The sequence below is a fragment of the Engraulis encrasicolus genome, chromosome 16, assembly GCF_034702125.1.
Source record: "Engraulis encrasicolus isolate BLACKSEA-1 chromosome 16, IST_EnEncr_1.0, whole genome shotgun sequence".
Classification (NCBI taxonomy): Eukaryota; Metazoa; Chordata; class Actinopteri; order Clupeiformes; family Engraulidae; genus Engraulis; species Engraulis encrasicolus.
Genome location: NC_085872.1, coordinates 50,382,261 through 50,403,981, shown reverse-complemented (window position 1 = coordinate 50,403,981; position 21,721 = coordinate 50,382,261). Strand labels below are relative to the sequence as shown.

Here is a 21,721-nt window from a genome sequence, read left to right as displayed (position 1 = left end):
TCATTCAGGTATTGCTTCTGGGATTTATTTTTCTGAGTAGTGATAATCATCAATGATTGAAAGAGCTGCAATTCAGCCTAGTGACTCATCAAGGTTCAACTTATTTGTAAACCTGAATTACAGCTCCGCTATATACAAAACACTTTTATATGCATGTTATACAAAGTCCAAGGTAAATAATGGACTTTATGTAATTTGAGAATTCCATATAATGACCAATCACTCCATTGGACATATCCCTTACCCTAACTAATCCAATTATGGTGTGGGACTGGGGGCGGAGCCTAGTTCTATGATGAGCTACTTCAGTTAGGGTGATGGTTAGGGGGGTGGGGCTGTGCTATGGTCATGGATGAGAGCAAAATTCAACTAGAGACAATACAGAAGGAGGAGACTAATCTTTAAGAGGGACCTTGACCAAAAAACTGTCCTGCCCGTATTTCCCACCATCAGTGAGGCAACCGGAGCATCGTATGAGGACGCTACACTGCTTCCAAAACGCGTTAATGGTCCAAATTCAAGATAGTTACCTGACAAAGGAAGAGCTGAGATCCTGCTTTTATAAATATGAGGTCTATGCTATATTACAGATATGCAAAGGAATCATTTATTACACAGTGGGAGTCTAGGAACATCACATTGAGTTGAGGTGGATTACAATTTTTCTTACAAACTAATGAACGAAAGATAACAATGATAATCAAGCACTGAATGAAAAGCTAACTATAATAATGTCTCCATTGGGGATTAGAGTGTCCCAAGTACTTAGAATGGCTCAATTATGCAGTATCCCAATAACTATAATATTATTAATAATAATTACAATGATCATAATAATTATTCATAATAATGTGCTATCCATGCTGTGTTGAAACAAGGATTTTTTTTGTTTTGTTTCCTTAGTTGTTTCTTTGACTCAAACTCAAAACTAAACACATTACGTAAATAAATCAAAGAAAAAATAGTTGCAATACCTACTCTGGCCACAAGTGCCTTGCATAGTTGCAATACCTTCTCTGGCCACAACCGCCTTGCATAGTTGCAATACCTCCTCTGGCCACAATCTCCATACCCAACCTTTAGAGTGTTTTTTCTCAGAATTCCTCCAAACGACTAAGTTGACTTTGGGTAAGTATAACATTTAATAGAGACAAGATGTGAAAATAACGAAAACACCGTTGGAAAGAGCTTGAAATTGACTTTCAAATGGTAATGATATCTCAAAAATGTAAAATCCCACCATGTGAAGGGTTTTCCCAGATCGCATCACATATGGTGGTGAGTCGTAACATTTTTTTTAAATAACGTGGCAAAGATGGCACCAAGTTTCAGTTTTTCCATTTTAAAGACTTCATATCTTCTAAACTGTTCATCGCAGAAGATCAGTCTTTCAACACAACATGCACAGAATGGTTGGGAACATACAGTGTCCATACCAAATCTCTGTCTTTAAAACTGTGCTTACCACAGTCCTTCAAAGATGCCCATAAATTCAAAGGTGAGATTTTTTCAAGCAACTTTAAGCCCCCAGAAAACGGTGGTAAATGACAAGTGGATGTGTGAAAATCCACATTTCACAAGTACATGTTCCAAATGTTACCCCTTGAAATTTGTAAAGACCTACTTAAAGCAGTTCTTTGGATACGGCAATCTGAAAGTGGGCTCTCTGAGAAGTCTGCTCCAAACGAGTCAGGAGGGTACCTGATGAAAACATTTTAATGACAAAACTATGAGGAGTTGAGAGCTATAATTTTGCACTTTTCCTATTGGGACGTTTGTGAACCTCCTTGATTTTTTTCGGCCAAATCTGAGATGGTCGTGCGGGATGACTCGGAGATTTGGCGTGGAATGACCCTGGAGCAATTTGTTACAGAAAGCAAGATATATTTAGTTCCTCATTTATGCCCTGAGGCTCCACTGAATTTAGAGTATGAATCCAAAATGCCTTTCCACAAAGCCTCTCTGTCTAATTGTCTGCAATTTTGTCCTGGTGTTGGGGGGTGGGGTCAATTACCTGCAATGAGATGAGATGAATTTAGCCAAACCAAGTGGGATCACCTGTGAATGTCAAGTCTTGAAATGTGTGTCTCTCTCTTGCTATCATTTGACTCTGAAGAAGGTGTAGCAACACCGAAACGTTGGTTGGGTGTGTGCACAAAATAAAGTCTTGAAAACTAAGCTGCAGTGTGCTCCAGCTTCTCCTTTCCAGCTATGCCAGTGACTTACTGGCAGTGTTGCCAGATGAGGCTGATGATTTCCAGCCCAAAAAATGCTCAAAACCGGCCTGGAAGCAATAAATCCCGTCCAATTCTATTGATGTCTATGGGAAAGATTGGGCGAGTTTTCCTGCAAAATGCAATTTTTACCCGCAGACGGCCATCTCAAGCAGCTCAATTGGGCGGGAAACAGCCCAATCTGGCAACACTGCTCACTGGAGCCTCATTGCCAGTGATTTCAAAAGGCTTGTAGTCTCAACAGAAATCCACCTCTCTTTCACTTCCTCCGTCAATGATGTAAAATTACGATTTTTACATCATTGACGGAGGAAGTGTTAACAGATCAATGCGGATTTCTCCTATCTCAGGGGGAATTGAGAGATTTTTGCAAGACCATCCAAAAGTATGACTGGGTGTCTAGCAATGGGGCACCTAAGTCTCCACCCCTTCCGGGCGGCTTCTGGGGCTGGCAACGGAAAAACTTTTGACTGGGCTGTAATGGACTGATCAAAGCTATTTTCCGACCCACCTCGCATTTCCCCGTCGATCACACATATGCTGTGCCTCAGAATTAATAACAACCAATGGTGTGCTTGTTGACTTCACTTGGCAAGCGATTTTTGAGTTGTGAGTGTGCAAAAATATGTAATTATTTGGACTACACAACAGACGTCGCATGTCCGACGTGCAGCCACTTAAGCCACGGTGCAGCGGTAGGGTTGGCTGTGCCTCGGTTCACGTCAGATATGCGAGGCGCAAGTGTAGTCTCCAACACAGTTTTGCACAAAAGCTAAAATAACGTTTCTTGCGTGCCGAAAATGAGTGGTCTTACGACGCAAATCCAAACCTTTCAAATTCACTGTCATCATATGTGAAATCCGGAGCACATGCCAAACGGGATGAGGATTTAGCTTGACTCGCTCCATAAACTCGCATTCAAAATTTTGCGAGCTCCTGCCCCATGGATCGGAAGTAGAAGGGCGTGACTTAGGTGCCCCATGGAAAGCCTAATGCAAAATGGGTGGAGTGTCCCTTTAAAGTGATACTGTCCCATTTTTGGAAATAAGCTTATTTTACACCTTCCACTTAATAGGGTTTTACCGTTCTCCTGTACTTTCAACCGTTCTCGGGGTGTGGCAGTGCAAATTTTACCTCCATGCTAGCAGTTAACATTGAGTCCTATGAGACCAGCTCGCGGCTAACTGGTCTCATAGGACTCAATGTTAACTGTTAGCTTGGAGGTAAAATTTGCACTGTCATAACTAGAAAATGGTTGAAAGTACAGGAGAATGGTATAACCCTATTATTTAACTCAAGGGAAGGTGTAAAATAAGCTTATTTTCAAAAATGGGACAGTATCCCTTTAAGGGTGAATAATTGTCAATGAAGAAATTTTGAAGTAGTCTTCAAGATTTCATTTTGAACACAGTTACAAATATGCAATTCTCCAAAAGTGTGGGGTTGAATGAATTTGAACACAACTGTATTTAAAGGTTTCATGCAAGCATTTCCCTCTGTCTGTTACCCCTCTACAGTACCGCCTCGGCCAGCTGAGGGGGCCCTGACCCCCAGTTTGGGAACCACTGGTCTGAATCATGAACTTGATGCCAGGGTTTAGTCTTTAAATGGGTTCAGTAAATGCTTACTGGACAATGCCACATGTTGTGTTTTTATGATGATATAATAATTAATAAGTAAAATTGTCTTCTTTTTTTTTTTAGTTTTGTCTGGTGGGCCAGAAACGGAATCAATTTCATCTGCAATTCCCAAATCCACGGCTGGCCCAGAAATAATGACGCATCCACTAACAAAGGAACACTGCTGTTCTCTTTCTGGTGAGCGCTTCCATGCCAGGACAAGTCTGACAGCACACCAGCTCATCCACAGAGCAGAGAAGTCCTACGTCTGCCAACACTGCGGCAAAAGCTTTTCAGACGCAACAAAACTCAAAGTGCACAACCGCATTCACACTGGAGAGAGGCCCTATGCCTGCCCCCAGTGTGGTAAAAGTTTTTCACAGGCAGCACATCTCAAATTACACCAACGCACTCACACTGGAGAGAGGCCCTATGCCTGCCCCCAGTGTGGCAAAAGTTTTTCACAGACAGCACATCTTAAATTACACCAACACACTCACACTGCAGAGAGGCCCTATGCCTGCCCCCAGTGTGGCAAAAGTTTTTCACAGGCAGGGAAGCTCAAACAACACCAAAACACTCACACAGAAGACAAGCCCTACGTCTGCCAGCATTGTGGGAAAAGTTTTTCACTGGCATCAAATTTCAAAGTACACCAACGCATTCACACAGGAGAGAAGTCCCATGTTTGCCAGCGTTGTGGTAAGCGTTTTTCACTGAGAGGGAATCTCAAAAAACACCAAGGCATTCACACAGGAGAGAGGCCCTATGCCTGCCAGAATTGTGATAAATGTTTTTCACGGTCATGGAATCTCAAAAAACACCAACGCATTCACACAGGAGAGAGGCCCTATGCCTGCCAGAATTGTGGTAAAAGTTTTTCACAGGCAGAACATCTCAAATTACACCAACACACTCACACAGGAGAGAGGCCCTATGCCTGCCCCCAGTGTGACAAAAGTTTTTCACGGGCAGGACATCTCAAATTACACCAACGCACTCACACAGGAGAGAGGCCCTATGCCTGCCCCCAGTGTGACAAAAGTTTTTCACGGGCAGGATATCTCAAACAACACCAAAGCACTCACACAGAAGACAAGCCTAAGGTGTACACCAAAAGCAAACTGCGCAACATAATTGCTTTTGACCGAAGTCATTATGTCTCTATCAGGCCAAAAGTATTAGCTCAAAAATAGGCCCAACCCGGAACAAATTAGTAACAAGCTGGATTTCTCAGAATATGTTCAGAATACCTTCAGGAAAAACATACTAAAACCCTGGGAATCCACATTGGGCTTTCCGAGAAATTCAAGATGGCGCCTGTTAGAGCCATTTTATATGTTAAAGTAAAATGTTTATTTATGTGCATAGCTTTTGTATTTAGAATTTATATTTTGCAGAATTACAGTTAATTTTGGATACTTAGGAAGTATTGTATGCATATTTAGTGTTATACGAATCATTTTGTAATTTAGAAGTTTTACCTAGACACTAGATGCTGTGGTGCATTTTGATTGGCTGTTAATATTAATATAAAACCGTCAGGACGCATGAAGAACGTCAGTGTAGAAACCACGAACCTTAGGAGCATCACAGTCTTTTGACCATCACATTTCAGTTAATTAGTAGATAGGAGTTAGGATTCATCTTTTGTTTTGTATGATTTTAAGTTACGGTAAAGAAAGACATCAAACTCAAGCTTTGGATTCAAGACTCTTTATTTCTGTTTTGTGTCGCGTCCGAAAGTACTCAGAGGTTCAAGGCTAGTGAGTCACCTGCACTCACAGCGTCCAAATTATATGATATTATTGCAATTACTTTGTACTTTGTAATTACTAAGTAATGTGATTTAATTTTGGAGGCCATCACTTTCAAGATGGCCGACATTTGTTTGTGCCATAATTTCCGGTTAACGGTTAAACAGATTTCCACCAAATTTTGCGTCCTAACACTCTATAGTGGGTACATGATCTGCCAAAAATTTAGAGACCAACGCCTTCATGATGCCTTCAAGATGTTTTTGGTAGAAGGTCCCAGTGACTGAAATATTACAACACGTTATACACATAATGCATATAGGTATTGTTATGATAAGTAGTGGAGTCTGTTTCGGGAGAAAAAGGCCATTACCGTTACGGAGCTGACAACAGCGTCAAATTTTGTGATGCCCCTCTTAAAAAAAAAGTGACCGGCAGCCCACGATTTCATGTTGACGGCCCTCGGATACGGTGGTTTTAAGGGGTGGCAGGGGGTGCCCCCCCTACCCCAAAATATGATTTGCCACCCCAGGTGCCTCCTCAGATATAAATCGACTCTAGCCCTGCAAAAACATGATCCGCGGAGCTCATAGCACGCTCACGAAATCGCAAATAGCGGTTCAAATACATAGTTTTTTCCCCACACAGACTTTGATGCATGTTTGTATGAACTGGGACATGTGGGGTACCATTTGAAAGCTTAGAATCTCCTCTTTCTAATGATATGCATGATATTCTGTTGCCATGAACATGTCGACAACAATGACACATAGAAGACAGTCTCAGAGAAAATGCACTGTATTTCATTCGTTTTGTTTTCCTTTACCAAGTTGAATGTGTACCAATGAAGATTTGTAAGTATATGCCTATGCTCTATAGTCCATCTGATAAATATATAGATTTGTGTTGATAGGCTAAATGGAGATTAATGATGGGTAATTCCTGAGACTTCATTTTTAATCCTCCTGTAAATTCTGCTAATTTCTAAGGCCAAAATATTCACTGGAATGTGATAACATAATCGCAACATCGCGAATTCCTGGAGGTACTGGCTTAGGAAATTATGAATAACTAGATTGCATTCTCACAGAAAATGCTGGAAGCGGGCTTGCCTTTTGGGGCAGAGATTAAAGTACTATTGAGAAAACAAAACTAAAAGAAATATTGGAAAAAATCCATCCACCCAGTCAGAAGTTATGGGCCAAACAATTCAGCCATCTTGGATTCAGCCATCTTGAAAGTGTTGTAGCTCTGCGTTTTGGGCATATACTAAATGACATACATGGTATTTTAAGTTGGCTAAGGAACACTGCATATGATATAATTTTGAAAATCAACATGGCTTCGAGCGGGATTCGAACTCACAACCTCCATATCTGTAATTCAGCACATTTGCCATTCATACTAAATGACGTACATGGCATTTTAAGTTGGCCAAGGAACACTGCATGTGATATAATTTTGAAAATCAACATGGCTTCGACTGGACTTCGAACCCCCAACCTCCATATCTGTAATTCAGCACATTTGCCATTCATACTAAATGACATACATGGCATTTTAAGTTGGCCAAGGAACACTGCATGTGATATAATTTTGAAAATCAACATGGCTTCGACTGGGGTTCGAACCCCCAACCTCCATATCTGTAATTCAGCACATTTGCCATTCATACTAAATGACATACATGGCATTTTAAGTTGGCCAAGGAACATTCCATATGATATAATTTTGAAAATCAACATGGCTTCGACTGGGGTTCGAACCCCCAACCTCCATATCTATAATTCGCACATTTGCCATTCATACTAAATGACATACTGTACATGTCATTTTAAGTTGGCCAAGGAACACTGCATATGATATAATTTTGAAAATCAACATGGCTTTGACTGGGGTTCGAACCCCCAACCTCCATATCTGTAATTCAGCACATTTGCCATTCATACTAAATGACATACATGGCATTTTAAGTTGGCCAAGGAACGCTGCATATGATATAATTTTGAAAATCAACATGGCTTCGACTGGACTTCGAACCCCCAACCTCCATATCTGTAATTCAGCACATTTGCCATTCATACTAAATGACATACATGGCATTTTAAGTTGGCCAAGGAACATTCCATATGATATAATTTTGAAAATCAACATGGCTTCGACTGGGGTTCGAACCCCCAACCTCCATATCTGTAATTCAGCACATTTGCAATTGATACTTAATGACATACATGGTATTTTAACTTGTCTAAGGAACACTGCATATGATATAATTTTGAAAATCAGCATCGCTTCAAGTGGGATTCGAACTCTCAACCTCCATATCTGTAATCCAGCACATTTGCCATTGATAATAAATGACATACATGGCATTTTAAGTCGGCCAAGGAACACTGCATATGATATAATTTTGAAAATCAACATGGCTTCGGGTGGGGTTCGAACCCTCAACCTCCATATCTCTAATCCAGCAGCACGCATTCCCATTAAGCCAAGCAGCTGTCTGTCATGCACAGTCCAGCAAGACTAAATCACATTGCATTGAAGAGCTGAACAATAGACTTCTAGAATGGTTGCTCGCACCTGCTTGTTAAGAATAGAATCTCGAGACAGTGACAGTTGAAATGGAACCCCTTTATTGACAGCACCTGTTCTGATTGACTGAATGACAGTTAGTATTGTGCTCTTAGCAGGGAACAGAATCAGACCCAGTGTTTTGTCTTTACACGGTCGTTGTAAAAAAACTAAAAGGAGTTGGCACGTGTCCTTTACACAGATCGGAGTCATGCATGTGATCTCTCTAACAGTCTTTGAATTTTATATGTTAAATGGTTCAGGCACAAATGGACCTCCGTGTGGGACATGCGCTGATCTCTTGAAAAATGCACTTTTGGAAAGACTGGGAACCTCCATAGACCCAGGCCTGTCATTTTTTACAAACCTGCCATTTAAAAAGTATTGGGAGTTGGGAGATGAAACTTTGTCAATGTGGAGACACCCCATAGAGCTCGCTAACAACGCGTCAACTAAACTTCTAGGTGAAAGTGTTGATGTTTTATGACCAAAAAAGCCTCCTACACTCTAATCTCTAGAGTGGCGGAACCTTGGTTCATGAAGGTTCCACCATTGTTTTCAATGGGGACGCAAGCTTTCACAAAATCGCCAAAAACGGGAAAACGACAAGAGACACGGAAAAGCCTATAACTATACGCGATCTCCAAGCCGAGCCGGTCGTTTTAGTGTTTGAACGGTGTCTCTATCTCGAAAGGCCTAGGAGGAGATCCATTTTCTATTTTTACTGCTGCCCTGCACAAGACAAATAATAAATAAGAAACAGGACTTAGAGATTACTATAATCGGGCCTTGCTCTGCAAGGGCCTTGCTCCGCAAGCCCGCTTAATAAACAGGACTTAAGAATTACTATAATCGGGCCTTGCTCTGCAAGGTCCTTGCTCCGCAAGCCCGCTTAATAATCAGTAAGGAAAGAAACAGGACTTAGAGATTACTAGAATCGGGCCTTGCTCTGCAAGGGCCTTGCTCCGCAAGCCCGCTTAATAAATAAAGAAACAGGACTTAGAGATTACTATAATCGGGCCTTGCTCTGCAAGGGCCTTGCTCCGCAAGCCCGCTTAATAATCGGGCCTTGCTCTGCAAGGTCCTTGCTCCGCAAGCCCGCTTAATAAAGAAACAGGACTTAGAGATTACTAGAATCGGGCCTTGCTCTGCAAGGTCCTTGCTCCGCAAGCCCGCTTAATAATTAACAGGACTTAGAGATTACTAGAATCGGGCCTTGCTCTGCAAGGTCCTTGCTCCGCAAGCCCGCTTAAAGGAGAAGTCCAGTTTTTTGAACATTAAGGCCATTTTCTGGGTGGTCTGCAATGTTTTAGAGTCCCCCTCACCGTTTATTTCATGATTGCTGCAGTCTCTGTTATTTGGCTGATTTGGATTTGATCTCAACTAGCTTTAGAATGGCCGTCTATGGGCACCTGCAACTCTGTTCTTAAAATCACCTTTAACATTTGTTTTGAAGAATGTGTAACTCAGCAAGTGTTCAACAGTATTCACTGGTGTTCCTTAGCAATTTTTGTAGCGAAATATGGCATCTGTCATGTTTTATGTGTGTTTTATGTAGCAATTTGTAAATTAAGTTTCACTTTCACTTTCACTTTCTTTCACAAAATGGCGAATAAAAAATGACAGAAGCCAAATTTCGCCTTGAAACTTGTTAGGGACTGCTAGTGAACACCCCTAACCACTTTGTGAGCTGTAGACTTTCGAAAACAAATGTTAAAGTTGATTTTAAGAACAGAGTTGCAGGTGCTCATAGACGGCCATTCTAAAGCTGGTTGAGATCAAATCCAAATCAGCCAAATAACAGAGACTGCAGCAAACATGAAATAAACGGTGAGGGGGACTCTAAAACATTGCAGACCACTCAGAAAATGGCCTTAATGTTCAAAAAACTGGACTTCCCCTTTAATAATAATTAACAGGACTTAGAGATTACTAGAATCGGGCCTTGTTCTGCAAGGGCCTTGCTCCGCAAGCCCGCTTAATAATAATAATTATTATTATTATTTTAAATAGAAAAGAATTAAACATATCTCACCAGTACTAGGCTGTGTTGGGGGAGATTTCCCTCAATTTGTGCCTTTTTCAGGTCCCTCTTCTTGATCCATCTTAGGTTGAGTACCCTAACCAGGCTTTTGCACAGCCCTATGGCATGGGCTGTGCGTTCTCTGTCCACATCAAGGCCATGGGACACCGCAAGGTGGAGGTTGTGGCCAAAGCAATTAAGCCATTGCCATCCCACATTTCTGACTGCAGCCACAATATTCGCGCCGTTGTCTGTGGTGATGCATGCCAGTTTATCCTCATCCATTGCCACTCAGCCAAAGCCGCTTTCAAATTTTCTGCAAGGGTGTCTGCTGTATGGTTCTCTGGGACATATCGGGTTTCCAGACATTTGGTATGCAGGGTCCAGTCTGCCGCGATATAGTGGATGGTCAGGCTCATGTATGGTGTCATGTTGGAACTTGACCACATATCAGTGGTGGCGGAGAAGAACGCAATATCTTGCAGTTCCTTGAGAATGTCGCTTTTCATTGTGTTGTACAACCTCGGGATCGCCGTCTGTGATACATAATTACGAGACGGTGGTTCGTACTGGCTATCGAAGGAACGTAACATCTTTCGGAATGCTGGCTTCTCGATCAAGTTAAACGGAAGCATCTCTTTAGCCAGTAGACACACAACGTTGTCCGTTAGTTGGGACCATTTCGCACTGTCCTGCTTGTATTTAGTTTGCCGACTGAAAAGGGTTGTGATTGTGCTCTGCTTTGATGGTGCTGCCGTTGATGTTGATGGAGTTGGGGTTGTTTTTTTTTTGCCCAGCTCGGAAAATTGCACCGGGTGGTTGTATTTTATGTGCATTATCATGTTTGATGTAGTGCTTGCCTTCGACAGCACTGGCTTACTACACATGCGGCATATTGGCTCGTAGAGATTCAGTGGCTCACCCTTCTCGTCAGGTTGGAACCCAAAATAGTCCCACACCGGAGCTTTAGCGGTTTTCTTTGCCACCAATTCCATTCCTTTCTTTGATTTAGCCTACTCACTTCTTCCCACCGACCATATCATTTGGTTCCTCCGTTTGCTGCTGATATCTGACTTTACTGCAGTCGAATGCTTCCTTGCTGCTGCTAGAGCTCGCGGCCAGCCTGTAGTAGAAAAACACTTATCTCTAAAAAGGCGCCAATATGTCACCTGGCCAACGATAAACATTTTTTTTCTGGGAAGACGAAACTTAATGACAGTGCACCAACTTTCATTCCATTGGGTGGGGAAAGGGGGTGATGATGACTAGCATTTGGGAAAGGGGATGATTGACTACGAGAATTTTTTTTTCCGAGAGTTTTTTTTTTTTTTTTTTTTTTGACTTATCGTGACTTATCGTGTCCAAAAACGTGATCGAGCTTATAAAAACTTATCGGCCGATTTATCGACTTATTGAATATCGTGACAGGCTTACCCCCAATATTAATAAATGGTGATGTTGTCACCTACTGTGAAGAAGCATCAGCAGTAGAGAAAAAGATAAAGACAAGTGTTATCTAAGATAGGATAATATCAGGTTAATATTATTACCTTGGGGGCTAACATCAAAATCACACTTTCAGCATTCATTCAGTACAAAATGCGTCATGTAGTGGCTCTACTGTGGGACGGGGGCTAATGGCCAATGCTCTTGGAACTTCCACGGTAACTTTTGAGGGGCATCGCTTTTTTTTCACTTCTCTGTATAATAGTAGGCCTATCTACCCTCATCTGCCGCCATGAGTTGGCTATTGTTCACTGTTCGGCACATATATGATGATAGGAGAATTGATTTTATTAATAGATTGCCATACGTGATTACGGATAGTAGTCGTGGAGTGATGCATATTTGGTATGACGCACGACCTGTTACACCTGTTCACAGAATGGGCCATGACTCAGGGGGGAACAGTATTCCTATACGGTGTCATGGTAGGTTATGGATGTAGACCTACTCCGAGCACAACCGTTATAACCTTCGCTTTATTTTCCCGAATTAAAATGATCCGGCGCAAAGGGAAACCGAATTTAGTTTGCTAATCTGCTAATTTATAGCGCAGTCATCGACACATTTTCTCATTCGGAAGTAATCTCGTTTTGGTCCAATATCAAAACAAGCAACAACATATTGCCGTCAAATACGGCGAAACATTGGGTGAATCATTACGACAGACCTCGGCCTTTATTTTCATAAGTTTACTGATTTAGCAACTGGACGCAATTCACTATTCCCATACAGGCTACCTTTCTCAAATTCCATTTACCTTTGAAACAGTGAATTTGACGGTGCTCACTTGTAAAACTACAGCGACAGTACCAAGATGGATAATACATGATGACAGGAGGAGGACGCTTGTTTCAGAGATTATAGGAGTACATTACTCAGTCTCTCTGCTTGTGTGATTTCGAAGCAAACTTTCTATCGGCAGCTGACGCCTCGACTCGAGAGCACAACAAATGAAGGCCTCTAAATTAGCGCTCTGATTGGTCAATATTCCCCCCCGCACGTTGCTGGCCAATGGAAAGGCCAGCGCGAGACAATTTCAAGCAGAGCCATATCTACGGCTCTGTCTGGTTGCAAGTCTACAGAGCAATTTATAAGGGCCCATGAACATACTTTGCTATTGATTTTTCGCATATTTTGAAGTGACAGCGCCGTAGTTTGATGTCAAAATCCGTATCTGCTACACAAAATACGTAATGGTCGGCAGGTATGCGTGTGGAGAGAGTACTCGCTTCACTATTTGAGTTGATGTAGGGTAGCTCTAGGCTACCGCGCGGCACAAACAACAAGAGAAAGTTGTCTGCCAACATTTTGCTGTTTCCGAATGACAGCAGCATAAGCATAGTCAGTGCACGAGATAAAAAAAAAACGTAACCGTGTTGGAAAACGTTACACACCCTTTGCATTCAAGTCCATTGTTCGTGCAGTAAAAAAGAAGTGAAGTCGCGAAGTTGTCATCATTGCTGAGCCTGTTATATTTCGCTTTCGTGCTGGACACACACGGTCTGATTTACAGCTGGTGCAGATTGTCCATGCAGTTTAAAAAGTCCAGTTGAAAAGTACACTATTCCAACACTTCAGTCCAGTACGCACGTTATTTCCCCCTTCTGATATTAACCCCATTGCCAACATCTACTAAATTGTTCTATTTTGGATCAATTGTAGTTGATAAGTTGTTCAGAGCTTAGCCTACCTGTAGTTATTACATGTCCAGGTCAATATTCCAACATGAGCAGAAGCTCTGTGGTTTTCCCATTTTTATTTTAAAAAGAGATATAGCCTACTGTCATTGGCATGGTATTTGGGTATATATTTTTTCATTTTCTCTGCTCATAGCAATGTGCCCAAGCCAGCTTTCTGTATGTTTTCCAGTATAGGCTATTTCAAAAATAATATGCACAGCCAGGGCCGCTGCTACGATTTTGGGGGCCTAGGCATAACTGGTCAGGAGGCTCCCTCATAAGCATATACTACTACTACTACTGCTACTACATTTAGGTTTGAGGCAAAAATGTGAGTGCCAAATAAAAACTCAGAATGTCAGCTTTTATTTCCTGGTTTTTGAATCTTGATACGTTAAATATTTTTGGATTTATGACTGTTTATACAACATCATAGCTTTTTTTAGGTGAGCAATAGTATCAGAACAGATCATCTTTAATGAAAATAAAATGTAATACTTCATGGCATCTTTTTTTTGCAATACCTTCTTCAAGCCTGTTACTCATGGACATCAACATTTGTGATGCTCATGGTTCTCACTGGTGCTTGAATTCCTTGAAAATGCTTGAATTTCAATTAAGTGTTTTCAAGGTTGTGAAAATGCAATTTTTGGTGAAGTGCTTGAAAATGCTTGAAATTTCTGTCAAGTCAGACTCAGTAAGCCAAATAATAGAAATACATTGTTCAGGTACATCAAACATCTGAGGGAGTGAGATGTCAGATGGGATTTGCCATTCAACACCCTAAAATTGATTAGAATGTAGGAAATTGCATCTTTAAAAAACACAAAAGTTCTTTCTTTCCACACCCTCTTCCCGCAACCTTTTAAATGTGCTGGAAAGCTGAACATTTGGTGCTTGAAAAGTGCTTGAATTTGTTCATGAAAAAGGTGTGGGGACCCTGGATGCTATTGCAGGCTTTTAATATAATTTCTTTCCATTCTTCTTTGTTTTGATGTTTTTTTTATTCACTTGCTTCTTCATGAGGTGAAATGTCTATTCTACTTGCTTAAGGTCAAGGCTTTGATTTGGTCCACTAAACCTTTCACTTCATGCCCCTGATTAAGTCTATATTTTGTTGATAGAGTGTTTTGTCCCATTATCCAGCTGCATGATTAAAATATTCCCTATTAGATTGGTTACATTAGTTCATAAATTGGCAGGCAAAATGTGTCTGTACACATTTGAATTAATTCTGTTGTGACTATGGTCAGTTACATTATCAAGCTGGGAACACTGATGATGGTCTAAACCCGAAACGTTTGTCCCCTGTCTGTCGGTTTTATTTACTTTTTCCGGCTTTGTTTAATACAGTTTTTGATTCTGCATTCAGCTCCAGTGTGCGACTCCTTTCTTCCTTTTCAGGTACATTATCAATAAATATGAGGGAGCTCGTTCCAGAAGCAGTTATGCATGCCCAGGCCATGACATTACTTTTACTGTTCTTCACAGATGAATTTGCCTGCTTTGTGCTATAAGAAGTTCCTTTCTTCAAAATGGAATGCTTTCCCCCCCAAAGATAACCCTCTGGTGCTTTTTGATTTTTCATTCTTGACAAGTAGTGCAGGCTTTTAAGGTGTAAACCCAGGTCACAAAATGTGAGAAATCATGTATTGCTATCTAACCTTAAATCATCCTTAAATTCAACAGCTGGTCAAGAAGAAACACCTACCAGTCACATGTCCCAATACTTTTGCTCACTGAAAAAATGCTGTGGTGTAATACAAATGACCATAAACCCAAAATTATTCAACATATCAAGCTTTAAATACCACCAAATAAAAGCTGACATTCTGAACTTTTTTGTCATGCACTTTGTTGCGTCTCAAACCGCAAACCCAATTGTTGTCGATGGACAACAAAAACAAGAAAAAATGGTTGGCTGTTCCAAAGCTTTAGGAGGGGACTGTTATAGGCATCCACTGAGACTTTGTGCTTCCTAGCGGCAGTCATTCAGAGTTTTTTCAATAGTGGTTTATACATAATTTTAATAAACTTTCATGATCAAATCTGCCAACACAGCTTTCTGTGCAACGCACAAATACCTAGAAATACTATTAATTTTTGTGTGTTGGGTAGAAAATGGATGAGTGTGTTTGGATTTTATAGCCCTGTCGGAATCCAGGTGGTCAAGCTAGATGCTGTGTGTTCTGATGCCGTAATAAGTATGACAGTCTTCCCTTAAGTTTGGGAGGGTTGTCTGTGGTGGACAAAATGTATGATTCCTGCAGAATCCAGAAGAGAACAGAGTGATGCATGCTGTTTAAAAATATATAAAAAAGTTAGCACAAAGTGGACATTCCACTCAAAATAGTTAAGAGGTTGAAAAAAGTACCCCATATCGTCCTGTACACTACAGTATGACGCATGAGCCAAATTTAGTGCATGTGAAAATTTCTCGCGATTTCCCATACTGTCAACTTTAATTGACTGCTAACGGATATGACATATTTGTTAAGTGGCCGGAGTTCTCATTTTAGAGTGGGGACCTTTAAGGGTGAATAATTGTCAATAAAGACATTTTGAAGTAGTCTTTGAAGGGACACTGTGTGAGATTTTTAGTTGTTTATTTCCAGAATTCATGCTGCCCATTCACTAATGTTACCTTTTTCATGAACACTTACCACCACAATCAAATTCTAAGTATTCATTATGACTGGAAAAATTGCATTTTTCATACATGAAAAGGGGGATCTTCTCCATGGTCCGCCATTTTGAATTTGAATTGAGTAGCATAGTTGCAGTACCTTTTTTGACCATTTCCTGCACAGTGTACCTTTTTAAGATTTCATTTTGAACACAGTTACAAATGTACAATGAATTCCCCAAAAGTGTGGGGTTGAATGAATTTGAACACAACTGTATATAAAGGTTTCATGCAAGCATTTCCCTCTGTCTGTTACCCCTCTACAGTACCGCCTCGGCCAGCTGAGGGGGCCCTGACCCCCAGTTTGGGAACCACTGGTCTGAATCATGAACTTGATGCCAGGGTTTAGTCTTTAAATGGGTTCAGTAAATGCTTACTGGACAATGCCACATGTTGTGTTTTTATGATGATATAATAATTAATAAGTAAAATTTTGTCTTCATTTTTTTTTTTAGTTTTGTCTGGTGGGCCAGAAACGGAATCAATTTCATCTGCAATTCCCAAATCCACGGCTGTCCCAGAAATAATGACGCATCCACTAACAAAGGAACACTGCTGTTCTCTTTCTGGTGAGCACTTCCATGCCAGGACAAGTCTGACAGCACACCAGCTCATCCACAGAGCAGAGAAGTCCTACGTCTGCCAACACTGTGGCAAAAGCTTTTCACGGGCAGGAGGGCTCAAAGTTCACAACCGCATTCACACTGGAGAGAGGCCCTATGTCTGCCAACAATGTGGCAAAAGTTTTTCAGACGCAACAAAACTCAAAGTGCACAACCACATTCACACTGGAGAGAGGCCCTATGCCTGCCAAAACTGTGGTAAACGTTTTACACGGGCGGGAGATCTAAAAAAGCACCAACACATTCACATAGGACAGAGGCCCTACGTCTGCCAACACTGTGGCAAAAGTTTTTCAGACGCAACAAAACTCAAAGTTCACAACCGCATTCACACTGGAGAGAGGCCCTATGCCTGTCAAAACTGTGGTAAACGTTTTACGCTGGCGGGAAATCTAAAAAAACACCAACACATTCACACAGGACAGAGGCCCTATGCCTGCCAGAATTGTGGTAAAAGTTTTTCACAGGCAGCACAGCTCAAATACCACCAACGCATTCACACTGGAGAGAGGCCCTATGCCTGCCCCCAGTGTGGCAAAAGTTTTTCCCTGGCAGGGAAGCTCAAACGACACCAAAGCACTCACACAGAAGACAAGCCCTACGTCTGCCAACATTGTGGCAAAAGCTTTTCACTGGCAGGAGATCTCGAACAACACCAACACATTCACATGGGACTGAGGCCCTATGTCTGCCAGCATTGTGGCAAAAGTTTTTCACAGGCAGCAAATCTCAAAGTACACCAACGCATTCACACAGGAGAGAAGTCCCATGTTTGCCAGCGTTGTGGTAAGCGTTTTTCACTGAGAGGGAATCTCAAAAAACACCAACGCATTCACACAGGAGAGAGGCCCTATGCCTGCCAGAACTGTGGTAAAAGTTTTTCACAGGCAGGACATCTCAAATTACACCAACACACTCACACAGGAGAGAGGCCCTATGTCTGCCCCCAGTGTGGCAAAAGTTTTTCACAGGCGGGACATCTCAAACAACACCAAAGCACTCACACAGAAGACAAGCCTAAAGTGTACACCAGAAGCGAACTGACCAGTCATTATGTCTCTTAGGCCCAACCCGGAACAGGCCCAACCCGGAACAAATAAGTAACAAGCTGGATTTCTCAGAATATGTTCAGAATACCTTTAGGAACAACATACTAAAAGTCCCTGGGAATCCACCTTAGGCTTTCCAAGAAATTCAAGATAGCGTCCAAATTATATGATATTATAGTGTTAATGCAATTACTTCTGAACGGGTGAATGGATTGTCACAAAATTTGGTGTGCAAACACTTTGTAATTACTAAGTGATGTGATTTAATTTTGGAGGCCAGAGCGACCGAAGTCATTATTTCTCTATGGAGGGAAGGCGAATAAAGCTACCAGAGCGAATTCGCCAGGAGCGAAGCTTCTTGAGCGACCAGAGTGAATTTTGACGATTAAACTCAAGCTAATCTTAAGCGAATTCGCCAGACATCATATTGGAAGACTAGATACGTCATCGCTTATTTCAAGCACGTCCGCAGGTCGGCCATATTAGCACAGCCTAAACTCTCCACAGAGCCTCCGTTACACCTGAAGTTAACTGAAGAATTGAAACGTTGAGATGCTGAAATATGTATGCTGTTATTTCGCTGAGATATTGACATGTGTATATAAATAGTAGGGCTCCTTAAAACTTAAGTGCAGATTGAGTAAAACGCACAGGAGAGTAATATGCTTCCCACTTATTTATTTGTCCTAAAATAGAGATGGACGAAGAGCAAATACAAATTTTAACCGTTGTTGTGCATTACGTTGATGGAAGGGATATATTAATCGCATTTGCACCAAATTAAAGGCGACAGATGAGGTACTGGAAGAGAGATTACATCGCAACAATTTAATTCTAAGCATCATGACTCATTTTGAACACAGGGTGGAGCTGTCAAACCCAAAGCAGAATGTAGCACACATGGGACCGTTTAATTGTTATTTTACTGAACATATAAAAGAATACTTTGTGCTTTTGTTTATGGGATCTATTTAATTACTTGAATAAGCCTACTAAACCATATTATACATGATTCAGGCATGAAAATCCCTCACCTTTCGGCGAAATTCGCTGTTTTGAAATCCAAATGGGTCATTTCTGTGAATCGTGTGGATCCGAGGAGAAAATTTTAGGGGGGGTCGAGCGAGGAGAAAAGTGTAGCGCCAACTACTGTATCATTGTGTAGCGCTCTACCGCAGAAAACTTCATACAGTTTCAGGAGAGATTCCACAACTGACGATGACGTTTGACCAATCACAGCATTTGTTGCTGTCGGCACAGCCAATAACGTGAACGAGCTCAATCTAAGTCCCGCCCTTCATACTTCTCTTTGAAAGCGCAATATAAAACAGGTGCCACTTTGGTGGTTGCCGTGGTTGTAGCAAATATCTTTCTTAGTTCTAGAACATCTCTGATTATAAGAAAATATAGCCTCCAAACGATCTGCCACAGATAGTCTACACGTTTCCCAGAGAGGTAGCTATTTGAGATCATGATTCTTGTTATGAGAACATCAGGACGCAAGCATTTCGATGGGAAGTGAGTGGATGTTGTTAGCCACAGAGGTTAAGCTGTTTTTCCTAATCATTTGAAACCGCATTTGCCCTGCCCACGTGAAAAAGTATTTATTCTCAAAAGAGCTCCGTTAATGAAAGCTTGGGTAGGCCTACGGCACGTTTTCCTGACGGCTATTTTAACGGGTCTGTGCGCTACGAAATGGCGAAAATATCCAGTAGGTGCTGCGGGGAAGAAGCGCATATAGGCTACGCGGGGCATCTAACATCATGCTTCGAATCATATGCTGCGGCACGCACGGCGGCGTGCACGAGAGAGAGGGAGAGGGAGAAAGAGCAAAGCCTAACTTAGTCAATCGTTTGACACGGGACAAATTGTTATAGGAATCATGCCAAGTTTGTTTGTAATCCCTTGGTAGCCTACATCTAATTGACATATTAAAAATCTACCGATTTATATTTAGTGGAACACGGTCAAACTGTTTTTTTCACGGTCAAAGTTGGAGCTTTCCTATTATTTTTTTCATAGGGAAACAGATAACTTTGTGAATGGACCAAAATTTGAGTAGTTTGGATACAATTTCAGTAGTTTATCCAAACTGTGACAAAGATTTTTTTGTATTACAAGTTGTCTGAAATATGATGATTAACTGTTCAAACGAGATCACAACCAGGCAAGCGTTGAGGGGACATTGGATAGTGTTGAGAGGAGGGGGTGCTTATGCCATTGGGGGGCAGTAGTCTATTTTATTTATTTTTAAGGGGGGCATTGGCAGAGTTTTGATGAGGTCAATGGGGTGTTGGGAAACTTATGATGAGGTCAAGGGGGAATTTATTTTTTTAAAAGGCTGAGAACCAAAACCCATTCTGTCTGTCTGTCTGTCTGTCTGTCTATCTATCTACCCCCCCCCCTCATCAGACATGACAGCATGACAATCATGAAGTAATGAAGATGGTTGGCAGTTCTTCTTATGTTCACTGTCCCTGGGTCGCTACAGTATGCTCAAAATTCATCATTTAAAGACGGCTTTAGCCACATTTTCTCCCATGGGAGACCATGCCCCCAGACCCCCCTAGTATGACTCTTATACAACACTGTCCCCCAAAAACGCCACTGCACACCACACATGCGCGGGCACCGCTGCAGCACACGCACCGCTCCGTGCCACCGCGCCATGCAGTACCTTTCTCACCTTTTTCACCCCTGACCCGTTTTCATGCCTGATGACTGTAGCCCCATGTACATTATAATGTAATGTAATATAATATAATATAACGTGAATATTAATCACTATGTAGTATCAACATAATACTTACGTTCGGAATTTTTTATACTGTATAACAAACCAAGCCTTTCAAAAATCGACGTCAATTTGAGGGAATTATGGCCATCTGAAGACTATGGATCACCAAAAACTCACTGCAACTGGTTGAGCCTGCAGGCTGCGCTAACATGGTCGCCATGCGCGGACGTTCGACTTGCATGACGGGAACGCGGATGTCGCATCTAGTCTTCCTATATTTGACTCCCCACCACGAAACCAGGCATAAGTCGCGCTGGCTCGACCAGAGCTACTGCCAAAATTAGACAGGGAGCCGATTTTTTTAATGTGTTTTGACATTTTAGCAGAAAACGGTATCTTAACAGTTATATTTTCAGTTTCCATTGTCATTACATCCAAATTCGGTCAATAAAGATGTTTATTAAGTCAATTATTAGAGCGTGGTCTAAAGTGTACGGCTCACTGAGCAAAGTCAAAGCAAAAATCTGCCACTTTTCACCGACCGAAACAACATCCATTCTGTTCGGAATCACCTAAGGTACGAGGAGAAAGTCCATGAAATGCTCTGTCCAATCACGTTGGCCAAATGACGATATTATTTCGTCCCTTTAAAAAACGAGGCAATCAAAAGAGTAAACCAAACCCTCCTGTTGCTAGACGGGTTCAGATCAAGCACCCTGATTGGTCCAACGCCGGTCGCGTGCTCTACGGGCATGCGCACTTGTCAGTTTTCGCCACTTAGATTCAAAACAAACATGGCTACCGAGATTGCGCGTCTGCTGAATGTTTCGCCATGTAGGCCTATGTGTGGGTACAATGAAGGTTAAGTAAAACGTATCAGTGAATGACTGGAATATTATTCCTCATTTTGAATCAGGCTTTAACTTTCTTTTTTTATATTCATTCAACTACTGAGAGTATACAACTATTCTAGCAGCAGTTTGCATAAACTGGGATGGTATTTTGGGTGAGACGGATGTCAATCTCCATTGCGACAACTGTTCTGGGCAGAACAAAAATCGTTTTGTGCTGTGGTACTGTGCTTGGAGAGTGGCAGTGGGCTTGCACAAGTCCATAACCCTCAACTTCCTTGTTACTGGCCACACGAAGTTTGCCCCAGATAGTTGCTTCGGCCTCCTGAAGCAGGCCTTAAGACGCCATGCTGTCTATTCCATCACAGAGCTGGAGTCTGTCG

General features: G+C 41.7%; 2 protein-coding genes and 1 pseudogene across 3 annotated transcripts in view; 1 reads left to right on the top strand and 2 right to left on the bottom strand.

Moving 5' to 3' along the window:
* The window catches only part of LOC134465893 (zinc finger protein 345-like), a 43,745-nt gene extending 23,817 nt beyond the window's left edge, over positions 1-19,928 (top strand). For both annotated transcript variants that reach the window (XM_063219783.1, XM_063219782.1), the window contains exons 4-5: positions 3,938-4,051; positions 16,534-19,928. In XM_063219783.1, the coding sequence (XP_063075853.1) occupies positions 3,938-4,051; positions 16,534-17,765 (1,346 nt within the window). In that variant the 3' untranslated portion in view covers positions 17,766-19,928. The remainder of the gene's footprint in view (positions 1-3,937; positions 4,052-16,533) is intronic.
* On the bottom strand, positions 10,139-13,550 carry LOC134465895 (E3 SUMO-protein ligase ZBED1-like; annotated as a pseudogene).
* Positions 19,929-21,675: 1,747 nt separating the features above from the next.
* LOC134466150 (HERV-H LTR-associating protein 1 homolog) overlaps positions 21,676-21,721 on the bottom strand; it is a 4,049-nt gene continuing 4,003 nt past the window's right edge. The window contains exon 8 of the mRNA XM_063220045.1: positions 21,676-21,715. Coding sequence (XP_063076115.1) covers positions 21,676-21,715 — 40 coding nt within the window. The remainder of the gene's footprint in view (positions 21,716-21,721) is intronic.